The 22694-nt window shown below is 46.1% G+C and overlaps 1 protein-coding gene across 1 annotated transcript in view; it reads right to left on the bottom strand.

Moving 5' to 3' along the window:
• The window catches only part of UBR4 (ubiquitin protein ligase E3 component n-recognin 4), a 128610-nt gene that overhangs the window by 51458 nt on the left and 54458 nt on the right, over positions 1–22694 (bottom strand). Inside the window, exons 46-62 of the mRNA XM_035726986.1 lie at positions 22455–22618; positions 21812–22028; positions 20764–20980; positions 18760–18823; positions 18186–18320; positions 17041–17215; positions 16036–16176; positions 15059–15180; positions 14035–14146; positions 11745–11875; positions 11446–11623; positions 10877–10981; positions 9182–9319; positions 7988–8162; positions 2208–2304; positions 1441–1548; positions 848–964 (exon numbers count right to left, since the gene is read on the bottom strand). Coding sequence (XP_035582879.1) covers positions 848–964; positions 1441–1548; positions 2208–2304; positions 7988–8162; positions 9182–9319; positions 10877–10981; positions 11446–11623; positions 11745–11875; positions 14035–14146; positions 15059–15180; positions 16036–16176; positions 17041–17215; positions 18186–18320; positions 18760–18823; positions 20764–20980; positions 21812–22028; positions 22455–22618 — 2396 coding nt within the window. The remainder of the gene's footprint in view (positions 1–847; positions 965–1440; positions 1549–2207; positions 2305–7987; positions 8163–9181; positions 9320–10876; positions 10982–11445; positions 11624–11744; positions 11876–14034; positions 14147–15058; positions 15181–16035; positions 16177–17040; positions 17216–18185; positions 18321–18759; positions 18824–20763; positions 20981–21811; positions 22029–22454; positions 22619–22694) is intronic.

Raw genomic sequence — 22694 nt, forward strand, 5'->3', positions numbered from 1 at the left:
GGTCACTGGCGGAGGGAGCTCGTCTCTTGAGTTAGAAGTCCCCCAACTAATTCAAACACTCCCCCCAACTCTTTCCAACAATGACATGGTGAAAACCAACCAACCCCACGTCCCAGCTCTACTCGCCCACACACAGGTGTGAGAGGCCAAGGAGGCAAGGACTGGATAACCTTTCTCCTGGGAGGGGCGGGTTTTCTTCTTCACTGGGCGACTAGAAAAGAAGCCCATTTCAAGAACGAGAGAGAAAACTTTCCACTCTAAGCACTTTTCAGCAACCCCACCCTCCCGGAAGGGGCTCTCCCCACCAAACTAGCTTCTAAAGGAGATGGCTTAAGTGATCACATGAATAAAAAGCGGGAGAAAAGCCACTGTAAATAAAACCATTAGGAGAGCCTTGCAAATCCCAGCAAACCCCACAGCTCATAAGCTCATTAAGATTGGATGCAGTTCAGCCTCCATTCCTACCTTCTCTGCTTTGTGTTAATCTCCTTTCGACCGCGCACACGCTGCTTTCTGCTTTATTACTTTATTACTTTATTATTATAGCAACACACCGTAGGGGAATCCCCTTAGCCACCCTGTGCCTTGCAGAACAGTCCCCTCCTTTCAATAATGGAACTTCCAAACCCTGTAACCCCTCCAATGGAGGGACTGCTGGCGAAGATCAGGGCTTGGAAGGGATTCTGAAAGAGGTGGTGGCTCTGCTCTTCAAGAGGTGACAGCTTAGAATCTTTCTCCTCTAGAGCGACAATAGCCTGTTCTAACTATCACCTCTGCCCTCGGCCCTAGCACCAACCAGACAATCCTCTTACCTCTCCCCACACCGATGTGCTCAAAGTGACAGTACCTCACAGATGGAAGACTTGGATCCGGATTTGGTCCGGGACATGAAGACACTCAGGAGTCTCATTACTACCAGATGGACTTCATTCAGGGCGCTGCGCTCATTCTTCCTGGAGACGTCCTATAGGCAGAAGCAGAGCCCAGAAGCCCACACTTACTTTAAGCTTGAGGCGTCCTCTCAACAAGGTTCCCCCCAGCCTATCAGCACTAACTGTTCTCACATGGGATCAGAGTCAAAACAGGCACCAATGCCTCCATGGACTACACCCGGATTACCTAGAGCCCGATGTGCTTAAGAGACCGTATTAAAATACAAACAACTAATTTATTGTTTTCAGCTTAGAGAGTTACAAAAGATCCGTGAGGACAGGGACTTGGTCTGTTCCTCATTTACGTCCAGATCCAACAGGAGTCCTGGGCCAAAGGAGGCAGGCCAACATTTTTGTTAAATCCACAGAAATGGAGCCCTCAGTGGGTAGTGTAAGTTCCTCTAAGTGAAGCTAGAGGAACTAAGTGAAGTTCCTCTAAGAGAAGGATGACAAGCTGTAAATGGACCTCAGTCCCTGTTTCTCACATGGGAGAACTCTCCAATCTTACCTTTTTGTCCATGCCCAGTTCAGCAATTAGCTGGGAGAGCAGGTTATCCAGGGCCCCCTTGTCTTTCTCATCTTCTCCATCCAGATCTGTAGTGAGCATCAGGATGACCTGGAAGTCAACAGAGAGGTAAAACATGAGCTCCAGGACCCTAAAGACGACTCCAAACACAGGGGGTTCAGAAGAAATCCCAATCTTCCTGACTGCCCTGTCAATCATAACTGTAATCCACAAGAAGGTCCTAAATCCCAAGGTATCCAAAGTTTAAGTGTCCAGAGTCAAAAGTGTCAAATTTTGGTATATGCCACACTTGGCATCACAAAAAATGTTTTGCAAAGAGTTTGCAAAACGAATTGACTAAACTACATTATAACCAACCAAAGTGGCTTGACAGAGGACAGTGTGGCTGTGCTCAAAAGTAAAGAACTTTCTGCCTACGAGGAAGGCAGCTAGTGGGAGAACAGCTACCAGACCACATTCCAACAAAGTGTTAATAAAGACTCACTACACACTAAGAATCTCTGGGGGCAGACATTTGCTCCTGGCTCTGTCAATAACTACTGGATGACTGTGGACATCTTTTTAAATTCTCTGACCCTTGGCCTTTTCATCTAGAGAGTTAAGGGCTATAACTTGCAGTTCAAAACTGCATTCCATTATTCTATGACCTAACACCAACCAAAGCCTACAGAGTCTCTAGAAGAGAGATGTGAGCATGCTGAAGGATGGTCCAACCATAATGTGACAGACCCAGGTGAACTGAGGGATACCTGCATGTACGGGATGGCCCGGACACCTCCAACATTTCGTAACTGGGGCAAGGTTTGCAGTAGTCTCTCCAACAGCATCAGACGGACCATATGCAGCCTAAAAGGCCAAGGAAAATACATGAGATGTGAGCTAGTTCACAAATCACTAACCAGCTGAATATAGTTCTTTCCTCCTGCCACCAAGGTAAACAAGGAGCCTACTGCTTAGAAACAATCCTACCATTAGCAAAATGTTCAGAAATGCCTATTTGGTAACACCACCAACACAGAAGGAGCAATCTCGCTCTGTTAAAAGGAACAAACTAGTCCAAAATACAACATCTTATGGCCCTGAAAGCCTGCTACGGGAAAAGTTAGTATTTCCTCAATCAGCCCTAGTTGTTCTCAGCAGCAAAATCAAACCTTTAGTAGTGCACTCTACGGCCTTTTCCAACACATGGCCCCATTCTGCCTCCAGGCATTATCTTCTGAGATTCCTCCATATACAAAGTCTGCATCGTCCCGTTGCACCGTGACCCAGTCCTTTCTTTTTCTTGCTTCCCAGAAGGCCTGGCACTGCTTTACCCTCTCAACTCGCCTACCATTTTTCCTAGTAGAAAATTCAATCTCCACTCTACCCTTTCCACACTGGACCCATGAGTTCTCCCATATATTCAACTGGGCACTAACTAAACCTTCTTCATCTGCAGATACACAGCTGGGCTTCCCTACTAAATGTGTGCCTCGAGATCTATAGTAAATATGCTGATTCAAGAGAGAACCAAAATGAGTATGAACTAATTAGGCTCCTGTTGACAATCTGGCTGGCAATCTCACCTAACGCAATCTTACACAGATGAAGAACACATTTGCTGAATCAATTAATGGCTTCACTCTCATAGTTCGTAAACTGTTCTTGCTTCATTTTACCTTACAGACTGTGTATAACAAACCACAAGCCTACATATGCATAAAAAGGTGATTTTCATGTATTACATATCCTAGGAGATATCCAGAATATTTTCAAAATATTAAAGTTTGAATCAAAGTATGGGGTCTTACTTGATCAATAAATAATAAATGCCCATGATTCCAAAAATAATTCAAAGGAATGAGCTAATAAAAGTCCTTCAGAATACGGTCGCACAATAAAAGCTCACACATACATCCAAAGAATAAAGCAAGCTGCGTGGGGACCACAGATGAGTAAGCGTTGCTCAGGAATGTACAAGATACAGCAAAGAAAAGTAATAGGACGGTAGCAGTTCAAATTTAGCAGTTCACTTTACACTTGCAGGGTAAAACACAACAAGCTTTGAGATGGATGAAAATCTTCAGATTGGCAGAACATACTTGTGAATACATATGTATGAAAGAAAAAGTCAACAAAATGAGCAAAGTCTGGACCCAGACCAAGATGTTGCCAGACTGTTGGCTTTTCAAACTCTTAGAATCTAACAAAAAAAGTAAACCCTATACCAAAAATTACAATTTCCTTTTCTTTATTGACTTAAAGTAAAAACAAGTTAGTTATGAATATTATTATAAACAAGTCATTTAACAATTGCACGATTAACTTGTCCCTGAAAAAAAAAAGTTTGCTTAAAACCACTTTAGGGGCGCCTGGGTGGCTCAGTTGGTTGTCTGCCTTCGGCTCAGGTCATGATCCCAGGGTCCTGGGATTGAGCCCCGCATTGGGCTCCCTGCTCAGCGGAGAGCCTGCTTCTCCCTCTCCTCCCCACTCCTGCTCTCTCTCACTAGCTCTGTCACTTTCTCTCTCTCTCTCTCAAATAAACAAAATCTTTAAAAAAAAAACTTAAGACTTCTATTACTAACATGGCTAGGTTACCTAAAATGGCCCTCCTAAAAACACTAAAAATCCTAAAAAGAACATCATTTTAGAAGCAATGTCGTGTCTCAAGAAATGTGAAAGGATTGAAATCACACAGTATGTTCCCCAACCATAGTAAATTAAACTGTAAATTAGTAACAGAAAAATAATTGGAAAATTCCCAAAGGTTTGGAAATTTAGCAACACACTTCTAAATATCCTACAGGCCAAAGATGAAAATCAAAACAGAATTTAGAAAACATTCTGAACTGAACAGCAATAAAAATATAACACATCAAAATATATGCCAAAGCAGACTTTAAAGCGAAGTGCAGAGAGAAATATTTAGCTTCAAATATGTATTTAATAAAACCAATGATTTAAGCTTCCATCAAGCTAAAAAAAGAACAAAGAAATCTCAAAAGATAATACAAAAGCTTATTAAGCAGAGAAAGAAAATATTAGGAGTGGAAATAAAACAGAAAGCAGACATAAAACAGAAAAATCAAAGCTAAAAGTCAGTTCCTTGTAAATAAAGTTGGTAACTCCAAGGAAAACCGACCTTTGAAAAAAGAACACACACAAGGCGCCTGGGTAACTCAGTCGTTAAGCGTCTGCCTTCGGCTCAGGTCATGATCCCAGGGTCCTGGGATCGAGCCCCGCATCGGGCTCCCTGCTCAGTCAGAAGCCTGCTTCTCCCTCTCCCACTACCCCCCCTGCTTGTGTTCCCTCTCTCGCTATGTCTCTGTTAAATAAATAAATAAAATCTTTAAAAAAAAAAAACACACACACATAAGTTACCAACATTAAAAATGAAAAAAAGTACATCACTATAGACCCTTAAGACATTAAAAGCATGATTAAGAAAAGAAAGGTCATGGGGGCTCCTGGGTGGCTCAGTTGATTAAGCATCTGACCCTTGATTTTGGCTTAGGTCATGATCTCAGGGTCGTGAGATTGATCTTCATATCTGGGCTCTGTGCTCAGCATTCAATGGAGCGTCTGCTTGAGATTCTGTCCCTCTCCCTCTGCCCCCCTCTCCTACCCATGCGTGTGCATGCACTTCCTCTCTAAAATAAATTTTTAAAAATCTTTAAAAAAAAGATTATGAACTTTATGCCAATGAAGTCAACAACTTAAATAAAATAAACAAATTCCTTAAAAAACACAAAATACCAAAACTGACATAGGAAGAAACAAATAATTCTGTATCATTTAAAGAATGAACCTGTAATTTTAAATCTTTCTTTAAAGAAAGTCCAGACCCAGATGACTCCACTGCTGAATTTTTACAAGAATTTATAGATGAAATATCAATCTCACACGAACTCTTCTATTTTTTTCTTGCTTCCAAGAGTCGGACACTTAACCGACTGAGCCACCCAGGTACCACTGTATTTGATGTTTTCTGATGCCTGCTACTCAAATAGATCTTAAGAAGCCATAAATAATTAAGCACAGTGATTTTTTTTAAAGAAAAAAACATTACAAGATATGGAACAGAAAACAGGATGGTAAAACATGTATGTAAGTAGAGTCCCAGGAAGAAAAATGACAGAAAATGAAGCAGAAGCAGTATCTGAGGAGATTAAACAGATAAGCATTTTCTAGAATAAAAGACACTAACCCAAATATTCAAGATTCCCAAAGACCACTAAGCAGAACAAATGTAAAGAAATCGATCCTGGGCGCATGGGTGGCTCAGTCGGTTAGGTCACTGCCTTCGGCTCAGGTCATGATCTCAGGGTCCTGGGATCAAGCCCCACATCTGGGTCTCTGCTCAGCGGGGAATCTGCTTCTCCCTCTCCCTCTGCCCCCCCCAACTGTGCATGCACGCACTCTCTCTCTCGAATAAATAAAATCTTAAGAAAAGAAAAAAGAAATCCATCCTAACTGTATGCCAAAAAACAATGACAAAGATCTTATAAGCAGCAAGTAAAAACGCTATTTTCAAAGAAGCAACGGTTATGATAGCAGGTGACTTCTCACTGGCAATAACAGTGGATATCATTTTCAATTTGGGGGGAGAAAAACTATCAGCACAAAACTGTATACCCATCAAAAACGTGTCCACAAAATGTGAGCTGAACGAAGACATTTCCAGACTAAGAAAATCTGTGATTTCAAAAGCAGTGGCCCTCCCCTAATGGAAAACCTAAACAACGCACTTCAAGAAGAAACGATCCCAGACAGAAGGTCTGACACGCACAAGCAAATGTTGAACACAGAACGTGGTAAACACATGAGTAAATCTCAACAAACACTGACCACGTAAACTACATGAATAGCAACAATACCTTGAAAGCTTCAAAGGCCTTTTTTTTTTTAATTTTATTTATTTATTTGACACAGAGACACAGCGAGAGAGGGAACACAAGCAGGGCAAGTGGAGAGGGAGAAGCAGGCCCCCTGCTGAGCAGAGAGCCCGATGAGGGGCTTGATCCCAGGACCCTGGGATCATGACCTGAGTCGAAGGCAGACACTTAATGACTGAGCCACCCAGGCACCCCAGGCCTTTTCTGAAAAAGAATTAAAACACACAAAAATAATAGCTTAACTTGATAAGAAGGGACCAAATCTTCTAAGGTCCTCTATATTATGCAGGAAGAAGATGTAGCTGTGAGTGAACTTTAGTTTTGGGTAAGTTAAATGTACATGTTGAAATGAACAGGGTAACCACCAAAGGACTGGAAACAGTGAACAACCTCCAAACATGGGAGGGAGGGGCAGAAAAAAGAAAAGGGATGAAAACATAGCAAATCGACCCAAAAGAGGACTGCAAAGACAGAAGGAAACAGAAACAGGCAAAACAAATAAGCAGCAGGAAGCAAATGGTAGGCATAAATTCCAATTCATCAGTAATGAACACTAATCACAAATGAACTTAACTATTTCAATTAACAAGCAATGGCAGATTGGATTAAAAATGTTTTAAATAAATTTCAAAAAACAAAAAAATCACAAAGACCACATTCTCTGAACACATGGAATTAACCTAGAAATCCTGTTGAGAGAAAAAAAGATTAAGTAAAAACCCCTTTATGGTAAGATGTTAAAAACAGACTCCAACAAAATATCATCACTTATTGGAGCCAGAGGTCCCCATCATCCAAGAGATGTTCCAAGAACTGAAGTTGAAACAGCAGGAAATGGAGTATGGGAGATACTCCCTGAGGTCCTCTGAAAATGTCTCATGACTGACGGCTTCAGTGACCTTTTATCTGGATAGAAATCATTGAGTCCAAAATGCTTATTGATGACTTCTGCACTGCACTAACGTGATAATCTTGGGCCTCAACAAATTTAACAAACATTAGATCACAAATGTATTTCTCTAGGCTCCCCTCTCAATTAAGACTGTGTGCGCCCCACCAATCCAGTAGCAACCACCACCAGAACTTCTTGAAGGGAATGGATTAGGAATTTTAGGTTACTTTCAATTTGCCAAATGCCCTACCACTGGTATCTCTAGACATAGATATGTATTTGCTCTGTCTTAATTCTCTGTTACCTTGTAAACATACTGAACAAGGAGCCATTTCTAGCATGTATGTAATAGCTAATCACTGGTAAGCCTAGAACAGTGCCACAAGAATGTGTAATAAGAATGCTATAAAGTGGGTTTATGGGTAATGACGAAACAAGAAAGATCTGAGCAGGATACACATTCTCATGACAATCACTTTACAGTGACTAAGGGAATATTGGGGGGGCCTTAAGAGAAAAACCACATTCTATTCTCTCTGCAGTTAATTTGATATAGTTCTAATTAGGACAAAGACGACAGACCTAGAATGCTTCCTAAGATTTTGAACCGTTTCCTGAGTTTATTAACCTGTATATTTAAAAAAAAAAAAAATAACAACAACACTATTATCATCACTCTACCTCCTGCAACTGATCCATCACCCTATTCCTGAAATATTCTCCCATAGCCTCTTGACTATGTGACAAATGACCAGGTCCTAACCTGTTGCTAGTGTGAACATCTCCTTCCCCTTCCCCTTCTCCTTCTCCCTCGGAGCCATCTCCCTCCTGGTGTCCGGTGGTGGTGCTGATGGCGCCAGTGCTTGAGCTGACACTTCCTGGTCCAGCTGGGTGCCCCTCCACTGTGGCATCACCATAAGCACTGCTCCGGCCGGATACTGAAGTGAAATGGTTAAAAAAAAGTGTAAATCAAATCCCCAAGCATGACAGAATCCAATGCACTCAGAAGTCAGCAATAGTTCAGGGACGACTGTTAGCTTCAGAGAATTTTTTCTTCTGTGTGAAGAAGAGAATAAATAAGGACTGAATTCAAGATTTTGACCCCAGAGCACTATGCTACAAGACTCTCAGGGCAACCACTCTAAGATCCACCTACAAGAACTATCTCTGCCGCTGATAAAATTTCCATCTCCTAACCCAAGGGAAACGTACAATGACTTGGAAATCTAGGAATTATCAGCTACTCAACACCTTCCGTAAAATATTTTCCTAATTTTTAACCACAGGCTGGTTTACAAGGTCAAACCAAAATGGCATGCCTCCTCATTCCACAGCCCCACTGCATCAGCCAGTAGACTGTGAAGGTGGCCCGCTATGTTAACAGAAAGATTGCCCGGGGCGCCTGGGTGACTCAGTCAGTTAAGCATCTGCCTTCAGCTCAGGTCACGATCCCAGGGTCCTGGGATCAAGCCCCCAAGTCAGGCTCCCTGCTCAGCAAGAGCCTGCTTCTTCCTCTCCCTCTGCCTACTGCTCTGCCTACTTGTGCTCTCTCTGTGTCTGTCAAATAAATAATCTTTAGGGGGGAAAAAAAAAAAGGAAGATTGCCCAACACAGCTTCCCCCAACACAGGGGACAAAAGCCACAGTATAATGGACTTCAAGGTCATACCATAACTATTTTAGATTACTCCTGATTTGGGATAATGCACAAACTTGCTTTCCTCCAGTAAGACATGATTAAAAGCTGCCTGTAAAATGTTCCAACACTAACCACAGTTGTGCCTAAGCTCTTATCACTAAACATTTGAAACTCCAGTGTTGAGGTCAAATGAATTCCACCAGATGTTCAGTGAGCTCTCAAAAATTCCCTTTGCTGACATCAATCCCAGGAGCCAGGCAGAGATTCCTAGTGCGTTCCCGCCCCTGCCCAAGGAGATCAGGCCCCCCAGCCATATTACCACTGTGCTCGCCAGCCACCGAATCCACGGCGCTTCCCCCGCTCTCTGAGCCCACGCTACCGCCATGGTCGGCAGGGGAGGTCCGAAGGGTGGAGCCGTCAGTTGCTGCCGTGCTGCCCTCGTCATCCGAGGCTGGAGCTGAGAGAGTAACAAGAGCTGTTACAGGTAAAAACCCCTCCTGGGGGCGACAGCATCAAACCACATAGCGCAGAGGACACAATGCAGTTATATATCCTGTCATCGAAGGAAAAAGGGAAAGATTTGCTTTGCTGGTTCATCACCAACAGGAACAAACACTATACACGGTGAGTTGCAAACAGTACTGAGACAGAGGGAAACCCCAGTTCGCTGGGCATTTCCTTTGCCACTACGCTATAGTGCAAGTAGACAGCGCTGAGATCCAACAAGAATCTATGATGTGGACGCTCAGTTTTCTAGCTAGAATGCCTCACAGCCACCATTGTCTAGGTGTTACTGACACCGGCTGAGATCAGAAACCACCCATTGCCATTCAAAGCACAGGACTCTGAATTTTAATGAGATTTGTTTTGCAATCAGTTAACTTGTGCTTATGTTACAAATCCCTTATCATGAGCTCTTGAATCAACCCTGGTTTGTTCGTTGGTTGGTTTGGTCAGGTGGTCCAGGGGGGAGCTCATGGGGAAAATTTTACCCCTCCTCATCCTCCTCCTCAGACACTAAGAATGAAGCAAGGAAATCCCCCAGAGACAGCCACAGCATCCAGGATCAGGGCTGAGCTGAGACAGGAGGACAATGCTGGATGGGATACATGGGGGAGGAAAGCCAAGACAGCCACAGAGCACAAGAGGAACACAGTCAGCACAGCGCAACAGCCACCTCCAAGCCTGAGGAGACAGCAGCTAACGAGAACGGAAAAGCGACACGCATGGCAGCAGGTGAGAGGGGACAGCCAATGTCTCCCTTTCTCTTCTACCCAGGGTAACGCTCCCAAGAGAAGAGAAAGAAAGGGAAGAAAGGAAGAAAGAAATACAAGGAAGCAGCCCTCAGGAAAACTCTAGATCAACCCTTCCATTCCTCAGGACTCGATTTTCCAGGGGATTATTCAGGTGTTCCCTCCTCCTCTATTTGGTCCAACTCTCTACTCAGACTTTTTTTTTCACTTATCAGATCAGCAAAGAGATTAAATGTAAAAACAAAACGAGGTCTGAAGAGTTCCTATGAATTTTAAGTGTCCACACACCCCTACCTCCCAAGCTCACAGCCCCGACGGTGAGCCACGCTGGCCTGAAGCAGGACTCGGCTTCTTGCAGCTTCACTTTTATTTGTAAATGAAGAGAAAACAGTGCATGGCATAAGCTCTCTCTACTTCTCGTCTCCCTGCTCCTGTTGTCTAAAACATCCGGACTCTGGTGGAGAGCCCTGAAAGCTGTCACTGCACCCCTACAGCCGACCACCCTGCAAGCCGCTCTCTCGGCCTCTCCCTGGGAACCAGCAGGAGCCAGGCAGCATGCAAAGTGGAAGGAAGCGGAGCCATGAGCGCCTTTGCTGAGCTGCAGCACTGTGCCCTCCACGCCCGCGTTTCTAAAGCAAAGGCAGAAGCAGGAAGTCCAGAATGGCCTGTCAAAGCAGCTGCCCGTTCCACTCTCACAGCACTAGAAACAAGGCCGGAGGGTCCTGGGGCCCTGAGCCGTGCTCCTTGCTGTGGACAGTTACCTGATGCTGTGGTGTCAGAGAGGGTTCCTGCGTCCAGAGAGGAAGAGCTGGGTGCCTGGCCGGACAGCCCCAGGCTCTGCAGGCCCAGGGCACTGCTGCTGCTGCCTGGGAAACAAGTGGAGAGTGAGCACAGCATTCCCTCCAGACCCCATCCACAGCACTGCTTTGGCCACCTGCTGCCCTCGGGAGTCTAAACTCACCAGCGTGTGATCCCCTCTGGCCTAGAGGAAGTTAATCAACAACCACCGCTGTCTACCCACCAAGTTTGGTTACAGACACGGTGGAAGGCTTCCTTCAGCTCAGGCAGGACACAGGCTGGAGGAATCTAACAGATTTGGGAGGAAAGAACCCCAAAGACCAAACTAGAGGAAACGAGGAGATGGGCTCCCAGACGGCAAGTCCCAGCACGTCCCCTCTCACTCTCCACCTGTGTCTCTGAACAGCTCTCGCCCAGATCAACCTCTCCCCAAATGTGGGGACAAGCTAAGTCAGCTGGGTATCAGTAACTGCCAAACCCTCTCTGCTGTGCAAGGCCACCAGGTGGCTCTGTTCCTGGCACTGCCTTCTACCTTGCTGGTCCTGCTGCAGGCTCAGGGCAATGGCTAGTTCAACCATGGTCTCGTCATCTGCATCAGGTGGGATGTCCAGCATGGGGGGGAAGCCCTCTGCACCTGCCAGCAGGGCCTCCAGGGGAGAGGGGTTGCCATTGTTGACATTTTCGGCTGTCTCCAGCACCATCGACTCAGACTGCAGAGAGAAAGCTCTGTCAGTGTCCCATGGTAAATGGCAGCTTTTGCAAGTCAACAGAATGAGAGCCGGAGGGGAGCTGTGAAACTCTTTCTCCCCTCTCCTGCTGCCAGACACTCACCACCATCTCAAAATCTCCATGGTCCACCTCACTCTGTTCCTGGCTTTCCTGACGGATGTGACCACCATTCGGAATCCCTGATGACTGCATTTTCTCATCTGCATCATCATCGTCATCATCATCCTTGTCTCCTAAGTCAGAGAAACCCCAGTTACCTGAAAGTGCCTATTCTTTTCTCCCTCAGCACGTGGTGTGGTAAGTCACAAGGCAACATAAACCCAAGACAAGCTATCAGTGAGAGCCCTGTGCTTTAGAGGGAAGCCTTATCCTCCCACTTCCTGAACCCAGCGGAATCTAGGAAGATGGGGTTGGCAGTGACAGCTTGCCCACTTAGGAAAACACTTTCCCAGCAGATGACATGACAAAAACAACAAACAAAAAAACGAAACAAACAAACAAAAAAAACCTTGGATTCCCAAGAGATTTCCAAGGGCAAAGAAGTATAAGACCAGTAGGACCCATGGGCTCCCACCAACTCCCAGGAGACCTTGGGCAAGACCGGGAAAATAATACACTGGAGATGTTTATCTGTGATGTCATGGCAGCTTGGAGTATCATTTCGCTCCTGTCCAAAATAACTGGGTCAGTTTAGTTGTTTTCCCTTATGACAATAACCAGAACTGAAATGTAAAACCATCGAATGGAAACTGAAGGACACCACTACAGGTCCTGCCCAGGCTGGCTTCTGTGTTACGTATGAAGCCCTTCTAATAGAAGAGAAGTCAGGGTTAGACTCTTAATTGTCAGAAGAGGGTGGAGCCCTCACACTCACTGGATTGTGCGGTTGTGAAAAACATGAAAGCATGAGACCGTGGCCTGAAATGGAAACATCAACTCCGTGTACTCTAATTTCTCGCCAGAGAAAAGAGGCACACATTGTTGCCTAACTCAGGCTTACGTCAATAAATGATATTCAAGGAAGATTATCTGAAGATCACCAAGTTGCACACATTCCACTAGACCTGCAACTGTACCATAAGGAAGCCCCCAGCCACATGTGGCTAGTCCAAGCGGAGATGTGGTTTTAGTATAAACTACCCTAGATTCTGAAAACTGCAAAAAATTTTTTTCAGAAAGGAAGATTTCTTGGGGCACCTGAGTGGCTCAGTCGGTTAAGCATCTGCCTTCAGCTCAGGTCATGATCCTTGGGTCCTGGAATCGAGCCCCACATCGGGCTCCCTGCTCGGCAGGGAGCCTGCTTCTCTCGCCCCCTCTTGCCCCTGCTCGTGTGCTCTCTCTTAACTCACTCTATCTCTCAAATAAATAAAATCTTTATTAAAAAAAAAAAGGGAAAATTTCTTTTTTCATACTGACTACACTTAAAATGATATTTTTTATATAACAAATGTATTTCTCTTTGCTCTTTATAATGTGGCTAATGGAAAATTAAAAATCATGTATGTCACTTGCCTTGGAAATTTCAACCCAAACCAAACTAAGTAACCAGAGAGTTACATAATAATGCTGACATTCAGGTACTTTGTAAAACTGCTTTTACTAAAATGTTCAGTGTTATGCCCTTGACTTGTGTGCAAGTATATCAGTAGGGAAATCTCTTGTGATATTTGCTATCAAACTGATTGTAGGTAAAGTCCACTGGGGCTACTACGCCTTAGGCAGCAAAGTGGGTCCTTAACAAAAAGTTTTTTATGCCAGGAAAAATGGCTGTTTTTTGTCTGTGGTCATGTGATTTTTGTGACTGTTATTTTTGCTGTAAGCTCTTGGGATCCTTTCAGTCAAACAGAAGATCCTCACTTAGCAATAATGCAAGACACATTAAGAATTGCATGACAGAAATTTTATGCACTCGGGGCGCCTGGGTGGCTCAGTTGGTTAAGCGTCCAGCTCTTTTGGTTTCGGCTCAGGTCATGATCCCGGGGTCGTGAGATGGAGTCCTGCATAGGGCTCCGTGCTCACTGGGGGAATGTGCTTGAGATTCTCTCTCTTCCTCTCCTCCTGCCCCTCTCCCTGCTCATGTACATGCACCCACACACGTGTGCGTGCTCTAAAATAAATAAATCTTTAAAAAAAAAAGACATTTTCTGCATCCTTCGCTTGCTTTTATTATACTATCTTTATTTTCCTATGGTCTCAATTTTATTTTTTTTAATTCTACTTACCATACGCGTTTTTAAGTGCCACCTTAAATTCTTTACGGAATAAGGTAGGGTAAAACAATGGATACATAAAAGTTTCCAGGACCTTGGTCCACATGAGCAATACCTCCTAAGGCTACACCTCCCTCTCCCCGACCCCACCCACACAAGCCTAAACCCAGACCTCACATTACCCATTGGAGTGTTGCTTCGAGGGGAGGAGGGCAAGGTCACATGTCTCCGCTTGTTCCTGGGCCTTAGGACTCGAATTAGAGCTTGTTTACAAGAGAAGCTCACAGCAGGATCCTGAGGTTGGGGGGTAAAAAAAACAACCAGCATGCTTAGGTTTTATATCATTCATGAAACTGTCTATAAAGGACATTCTTTTTTGGTCAACCACTGACACAGATGTGAAGGACCAATCTATCTACTCTCACTTCCAACCTTGCTGACCAAGTTCAGTGTTAATCCCATTTCCTGACATGGCATAGATAAGACCCATTCGCCACATCCCCGAATCTCAGATCCTGGTAATGGACTGGCAGATCATTTGCTCCTGAAGTCACACTGGCTCTCTACAAATGGATTTTGCCTTTTCATCAGAGAGCAGGCTCATCTTAGCTATGGGCTAAAATCAGTACTTCTAACGCTAAGCTTCTACGACACAGTCACTGAAAATAGATCTTGTTGATGTTCATTCACAGACTCATTTAAGTAACACTAACTTAATACTAACTATGTAGCAACCACCAGTACATTCCCTGGTGTTTTAGCACTGAACAAAAAAAACCAAAATCCATCTCCATTTCAAACCTTTCCCTTGCATGGAATGAGTGAGATCATAAAGCTTTTATTGACATTCAGAAGTCTTACTTCCCACAACCTTCTTTTAAAAGTCTGTTGTATTTCGGGGCACCTGGGTGGCTCAGTTGTTAAGCATCTGCCTTCAGCTCAGGTCATGATCCCAGAGTCCTGGGATCAAGCCCCGCATCGTGCTCCCCGCTCAGAGGGAAACCTGCTTCTCCCTCTCCCACTTCCCCTTCTTGTGTTCCCTCTCTCATTGTGTTCTCTCTCTCTCTCTGTCAAATAAACACATAAATAAAAGCTTTAAAAAGAAAAGTCTATTGTATTTCATTAATTTAACAAATTTGTTTTTAAAAAAATTTCTAGACACTCCCAGACCAATACAAGATTATCTGAGGTTGGAGTGATACGTACAGGACACAGTAGCATCTGCATGTAGATCTTGGATGCTGTATTAATACAGTCCAGCTCACACGTACAGTAGCCATGAATGATGTCTACCAGGGCATTGACGGTAGCTTCGATATGAGTCAGGCCTACAAGGGAGGAAAACATGGTAGGAAAAATTCTAGCTACTTGAGAATCTAAAACTAAAGTGCAAATCCCCATCCCCACATAAAGGTCAAACCAATAAAAAAATGAGAAGCACACACACCCAGCAAAACAGATGAACAAAACACACATATAGAATGTAGGGTGTCAGCATTATTCGTGATTTGCTTTATTAACAGTCTCCTCATCTCCCAAACTGTCTCAAAGCCTTTGCAGATATCCTGCATCACAGAAATAAGGAGTTGTCTGCTCTTGGATATCAAAAGACAGGGCAGAAAAGTGTGAAGAGGTGAGCAGATTGTACTTGTTCCCCACAGTCCCCAAACCTTAGGTGATGATAAACTTGGCCTCTGACCTTCCTTTTAGGTTGACTGCTCAAGCAACCTGCAAACACAAATGAGCACCAGGGCTCACTACACTTTCCTAGATTGCTATTTGGATCCTTATACCTTACTACTTAAACTTTGGATAGTGCGAAGTCAGATGCCAAACACAGGAGTAGCTTAAAAATAAAACAATTCTCAAGGTGATGCTTCACTTTTACCTTCTGAAGTGGCTTTGCCCAAGCTTTCAAAACACTTTTAAAACAATTATAACGACCATCAAGGATACACAGAAACACAAAAATGCCTCTTTATGTGAAATATTTAACCCCACAGAAGGAGCTACAGTACAAGAAAAATCCCACTTCTTTGCCACACTGCTAAACTCCTGTATCTGGAAGAATGCACTGATCTTCCAGTAATTCTGGAAGAGATAGATGATGAAGCTAAAGGATAAGGGTTTGACCTGTTCAAAGAACTTAGATCAGGCTTCAAGTATCCCTTAAAATATGATACCTGGCAGGCAGGCAGGTGCCAAGAAGGCATTCTTGGGTTTGGACGCGTGGAGTTTCCAGAAGTGGTTCACCAGCTGGGTGATGAAACTACAGCAGTCTCCTTCCAGCTGCTTCTGAGGTTCTCTCCCCTCATCTACTCCTTCTAATAGAACAAGAGAAAGAAAATGATTAACGATGGTAAATCTGACATGGAATTTAATTTGTTTTAAGGTTAACTCAGGTCAAGGAAGCTTGCCTGGGGAGGGAGTTTCAAGTGGGGCCCCAATCAATATGCCAACTATCCCTAGACTCCAGCAGGCACATCTAGGAAAAAAACAGTCTGGGAAAGGAATATCACAAAAAACATTGTATGTTAGAATAAAGGGGAGCATTCAGGATTTTTACAGCAGACTCAGGGATTTCAGGTCCAACTGCTCAACTTCTAAAAACTAGGGAACATCTGAGATTTTCTGGCATGATTCCTGGATAAGAATATGAGGAGGAGGAACCAGACGATGACAGCAAATGGGAGCATGTAAGTAACAGAACCGTAAAGGCATCGATAAGCTGTATTCGATAAGGCAAAACAAGTTAGGTACCCAGCCAACGTGAGGAGAGAAGAGAAAACAGAATGAAGCACTGAGAAAGCCCACTGCACATGTTAATAAAACACTGGCAAAAGAATAGCACGAAAGCAAGATTTGATCCTATTACTTTAAAGCAACCAGGGCCCAAGCTTAGCTTTGCCCTAAAGATCCTAAAGAGGTAGGTACTTCAGAGACAGATCATATCTGACATCCAGAGCACTAAATAAACTCAAGATTTTCCAAGGGGTAAGCACTGGAAAGAGTATTTGCTTAAATGATACAGTCTAAACGTCAAAAGCCCTACAAGGTACAAAGACAGGGTAAAATCCGGCTCAGAGAATGCAATCAGGCGGAGGCCAGAGACGACAAGAAGAGGGTGAAAGGGTATAAAAGATGTATCAAGCAGATTTCAGGACCACGACCACATAGGCCAAGTTCACCTGTTTCCATCGGGGGCAGCTTGGACTCCGTAAAGTGGACAAGGTTGTTAGGGCGCATGATGGCAATGGAGCGAGCTGTAATCACCAGCCTCTGGAAGACCTCGGGGTCCAGATCCTTGCCTTCTTTGCTAGATGTGTTGAGACACTGCACAGCTTTGCTCAGCAAGGCCTGATCCTATAACAAAAGGATCGCAGAGGATGAACCAAAAGCAAGGGCTGGGTAGGACACTAGAGCAAAGAGGAGAGGACAGCTAGCAGATCATCAGGATGGCTACCTCCTCTCAGGAGAACAGGTTAACTACCGCCAACTACCTGGAACAAGTCTTCAAAGCAGTCCAGTAAAGGTAAACTTCTTAAATCACGAAACATTAAAGGCACAAAATTCGAAAGTCATTAAGTGTCGAAGTGCGATAGGAAAATTTGGAACCACCCAATTCTCCAGAATTGCAACATCCCAGATGACTTTGCTAGAGCAGAAGAGCCTTTTCTCTGCAAGTTCCTATCGCCCAAAGAGTGTTTCTAAACTTGCCATTCCTCGAGAGGTTCGGCAGGTTAAACTTGCATTTCTCAAGCCTCTGGGCTAGAGGCACAAAAGCTCACTGAGGCGACTGGGCTGCTGGTTTCTTCCTTGTGGAACTCACCAGTCACCTTTCCCATCTACAGCAAATGGCCCGAATTACTGCCTTCAGCCACCACTTTCAGTTATAGGTGAGACCACCCCCCCACACACACTCCCTGCGCCCCCACCCCAGGCCCCAGATTTCCCCTCAGAATCTCTCCAACAACCATTCGGCAATTTCCTCACAAGCGAGGACACCTAAGTGAGGTGCCTCGCTGGAGGAAGGATCTCCGTGATTCCCCTGCCCACGCTCTTCCGGAGAAGCCACCCAGTTTTCTCTTAGACCTTGCTGATCCTACTAGTGACAAAAAAAATCAATGCAAACCAGGGGCCTGTTAGTCGGCTTGTCCCCAGTTTTGAGGGAGAGTCATTCATTTCTCAGGAGAGACTTTAGACAGTGTGGGTCTCATCTCAATGACTTTACCGTGTGCTCCTCGCTTTCCGTTTGCGAGGCCAACTGGCCTGATTCCCCAACAGTACCAAAACTTGCGCTTCTACAGAAGGCATCCAGGGAGGGAGCGATTACCTTATGGCTGTGATAGGCCGAGCGGCTGGTGTGCAAGCTGGCCAGAAGGCTCTTGGACTGCTGCTGAACGCTGCCAGGTGCTGGCAGGGACAGCAGCAGAGTGGCCAGCTCCTGAGCTGCATTCTTGTTTCTCTCCTGATGTAGAAGACAGCAAGGTTATTGCTGACCCCACCGAATCCGTGCAGAACCAACTGTGTACACTCTGCCCCTCCCCCTTCCTCTTTTCTAGGCCACCAGCGCCAGGTTATACAACGTGGACTGCTAAGAGCAAAATGAAGAATTTCAAAAATTACAGTCCTCCCACAATACAAGAGCAGGAATCGATTCCCAGCTTTCAACTCCTGGAATAGTGTGATTTTTGCCAGCACTCGTCCTAACCTATGAAAACACTCTCACAATGGATCCCCCCAAAAGTAGGACAGGAGGCCTTAAGCTAGAGACTTCTCCGGAGCTTCTTTGCAAATCAAGATTATGCTATAAATATTCTTTAGCTGCAAGGCCTCGGGCCTCTGACAACACCACTGACTTCCTGCCTCTTCAGAAAGCTCCCATGCGCTTTGAAAAAGTCACTTGCCTTCTCGATGATTGGGCCAACAGCAAAGCAGCTTTCCAGGGCTTCTAAAGAACTCACAACCAGCCTAGGGAGACAGAAAAGCTGGCTTGAGTACAACCACCACCCTTCTCTCTGGTTGTGCTTGAGCCTGTGCGAACTATAGTCAGGGGGACCTTGGGGACAGCTAATGAATGCCAAATACAAAATCAAAGCACAATAAGAACTGCCACAGGCACCATGCATATCGTTTCCTTGTGTTACAGGCCAGAAGAAACCTGGCTCCCACTTGGAGATCAACCTGAGGCCATGTTCATAATCTGTAACTGAAAGGGCTTTTCTTCCTCAAAGCGGATAAGTGTGCTTCCTTCTGCTGCCTGTGGCAGGGATCACTAAGAGGGGCTTAACAGTCTTGATGCAATGGGACCCAAAGCTCAGGTGCCCATAGATCAGGAGGCAAAAGAATACACAAAGGGAAAGGTTAAAGCCATCTTCTTATACTGGGAAGGTATGCGTTCTATTTTACTTACATCTCCAGAAAATGCACAAAGGCACTTCCTGTGAGTCCCTAAGTATGGGAAGAGAACAAACTGTGTTTTCAGGAGCATGCCAAATGCCAACATTCACAGGGTACAGCAAAGCACCTTTAGAAAACTGAGCCACTTTCTCCTGGGAAAGGAACCAGAAACCCAGCTCTTGGAGGGCACCTAGCAACATGCCCCTCAGGGCTTATTCCTATGAGTTCACTGTGGCATGTAAAAAGACCAACATCCTGATGCCAAGGCTCCGGGCACAGAGGGAAAGGTATGGAGGAGGTAGCTGGACAGAAAAAAGTCAAGGGGTAGCGGAAGGCAACAAAGAGCGAGGGAAGAGGGGCCTGAGGTATAAAACAAAGTTGGATGAACAAGCTCTCTGCTGGCTTGTCAGATGCTAGGATTTCCCCGTCATCCCACTGCCCACAGCCGCCCCCTTCTCACCCACTGTGGAGAGGGAGTGGAGAGGGACGGGGTACAGAAGAGCGAGCTGGGAGGTTCTGGAGTGGCCACCAAGTGTGCACGTACAACCCTCCACATACTCCACTCTTACACGGGATAGCTCCGCAGCCATGCAAGGACCAGAACAGAAAGGAGCAGGAGGACTCTTCCGCAGCAAAGCCACACCACTGGTTACACAGCTCTCTGACACACACTCACCCGTGCAGAGAAAAGAAAGAGGGCATACTAACCGGTCCAGCTTGGTTAGGGACTCAGTTTCAGAACTTGGGGGAGAAGCAAAGGGAAACAAAAAAAAAAGGAAAAAAATGTGAAGCTCAGAGAAACCTGGAAACACATCCTAAGCAAACAATATAAGAATGGGGGGGGGGGGGAGAAACAGAGAGAGAGAGAGAGAGAGAGAGAGAAGGGAGGGAGCAGCCTGCTGGTGGGAGGCAGTGACTTCAAGCCAGGCTATTCTTCTGACTTACGATGTAAGAAACTCAGCGTCTTACATCATGAGTCGCCTCATCTACCGCGGCAAACCAGCAGCCGCCTAGCACAAAGAAGCCAAGCGCGACACTTCAGAAGGCCCCTGGGGGGAGCCTGGGGAGGCTCTGACCTCCGCTGCACATGCAGCAGCCAGTGTCTGGCCAGCAGCGCCATTACCACCTAAGAGGCCGCTGCAGAGAAAGAGAAGATAACATCAGAAGGAACGGGAAGATTCTCCCCTCTAATCTCAGCAAGACTGGACCCAAATCTCTAACGCTGGTTTAAGTATCTCCTACTCCACAGCCTCTGGCTCCTCCAAAGGGCGCCTGAGCATTAAGAGAAGGCACAGAAGCCCCCAGGCAGACTGGAATCCCATAGCTGTGAGCACGCTGCCAGGCTCTGTCTGCATACTAAGGAGACACAGGGAGTCGGGCAGCTAGGGGACAACCTGAAACTCACAGGCTACACTTGGGGCAGTTTTGAGAGGCTGACTCTCTCAGGACAGGTTGTGCCGGGAGAGGGGAAAATGGCAAGGACGGGAGCCGACCCCCACCAGCGCTGGTACCTCTCCAGGACAGTTCCGCTGGTGGTGGCAGGGGCCCCGGAATCGCTGTCTCCGGTGCCATTGCTCTGGTTCAGGTTGGAAGGGCATATGTTGCTGACAGAGGCAGAAGGGAACTCTTCCGGGGGCTCGTCGGGCCAGCCAAACTGCTCCTTCGTCTTGCCGTAAATTTTCACAGCGTCGATCATGGTGACACCGGCCGGATCCACCGAGGCCCCAACTGCAACAAGTGAGAGAAGTTCTAGGAAGCACATTCTCTACAGGGCGAACGTGACCGCCTCCAAAGCAAAGAGCAGACTAAAGAGGGCAAAGTAGCAAATCCCACCGATTTTCGTCTTGGAGAAACTTTGTCTGGAGACTCGAACAGCACTTGGACCCTGAGGAGACGCTGACTGCATGTGAAGCAGTCCCACTGACCAAAGGCCTAGGAAAGCCAGCTCTCAGAAGAGCCTCTGAGCACCACGGCAGGACCCCTCTGGTGCTCTCAGGGCACTGCATCCCACAAGCTCCACCCCCCAAGGAGCTCTAAGCACCCCCTCTGTTCAAAACACAGATCATCATCATTCAGCCTAACAGCAGCTATTTCTAGGAGCAAGAGCATCAGACAGGCGGCCAGTAAATGGTAGAGAAAGACGCCAGGCTCGTGAAAGGCTCAGGGAGTAGTTTTCTGAGGGTTTAAAGAATTTGACGGCTCGGCAAAGCCAGGCGCTGCTACACATCCATCTCTCAGCAGCCTGTGACCGCGGCCCTCATCTGTGCTCTCAGAACACCTGCTGCTCTCACGCGCTGAGCCTGCCTCCTCCCTGCCCACTCACGCAGGCAACCACGCCAGCAAGGCTGAGCCTGCCGCACAGAAGCAGACGCGGAGGCAGGGTCTGCCCTGTCTTCACCCCTCCTGTTCTTCGGCACACCCCTCTCCTGCCCATCTCCAGTGAAGCTCAGAGCTTCAGGGTGGCAGAGACCACTGAGCAGCAGAGAGCAGAGGGTTCCCAGAATACTGGAGCGCCAGAGAAGTGAGAAGGGCAGGATGTGGCAGGGGCTGGCGACTCACTGAAGAGGTTCAGTTTCTTGTCGGCCTGCAGGGCTTCCTCTCTGGTGAAGGGGAAGTCAAACCAGCGGGAGCGACTCAAGTTAAGCTGCATAGTCCTGCCAAAAATCTCAATGTAGGATGGGGCCCGTTCAATGGCCTGGGTCCCGATCTGGATCCGCATGCCTGTCATCACCATAGTGCTGTTGTTGTTGCTGATCTCGATGGTGAAGCCACCAGGCTAGAGGGAGATAAGGTACAAGTCAGACAATGAACACAAGTTCTTTGGGGCAAACTTGTAACCCTTCGTCTGCTGGCGCCGAAGTATGTGATCCCAGAGAAGTCCTTTACCCTCCTAACTGCTTGGTAATGATTTGCTTACTTCCAAGGACAGGAAAAGAGAGGCAAGGAATGGGACAGTCTCCAATTTCAAGCTACTTTCTCCCCATCACTAACCACCTCCTGCTGCTAACGTTGGAACAGAATCTCTTCTATGTGGAAGTTCAGAATCGCCATTTATTCCAGGGACCACTTAACTAGAATCCAAGGGTTAGTGACTGTAAGTATGTATTTCACACCTGCCTTCTAAGAGGAGAGGTGTTTTCGAACCACACTGTTCAGGAGTCCTTCTACCCTGGTACAGTGCCTAGCCCAGCACAGTCCTCACCTTGGTGTTGGCCACATACATGCCGGTGGAATTCAGCCGGTGCTTTATCTGCTGTGCGTTGTAGACTTGCAGGAGGTCATTCCCACCAAACTCCACATCCGTCAGCTGCTGGTTGTGTTCAAAGAAGTCGATGGGGAAGGTCACCTGGCTAGATGTGCGGGTTGCTGTGGGGAATAGGACCAGCGGACACAGAGCATCAGTAAGCATGTCACCCCACCTCTGTACCCACCCCACTGGGAA

Source organism: Zalophus californianus, chromosome 4 (assembly GCF_009762305.2).
Source record: "Zalophus californianus isolate mZalCal1 chromosome 4, mZalCal1.pri.v2, whole genome shotgun sequence".
NCBI classification, from domain to species: Eukaryota; Metazoa; Chordata; class Mammalia; order Carnivora; family Otariidae; genus Zalophus; species Zalophus californianus.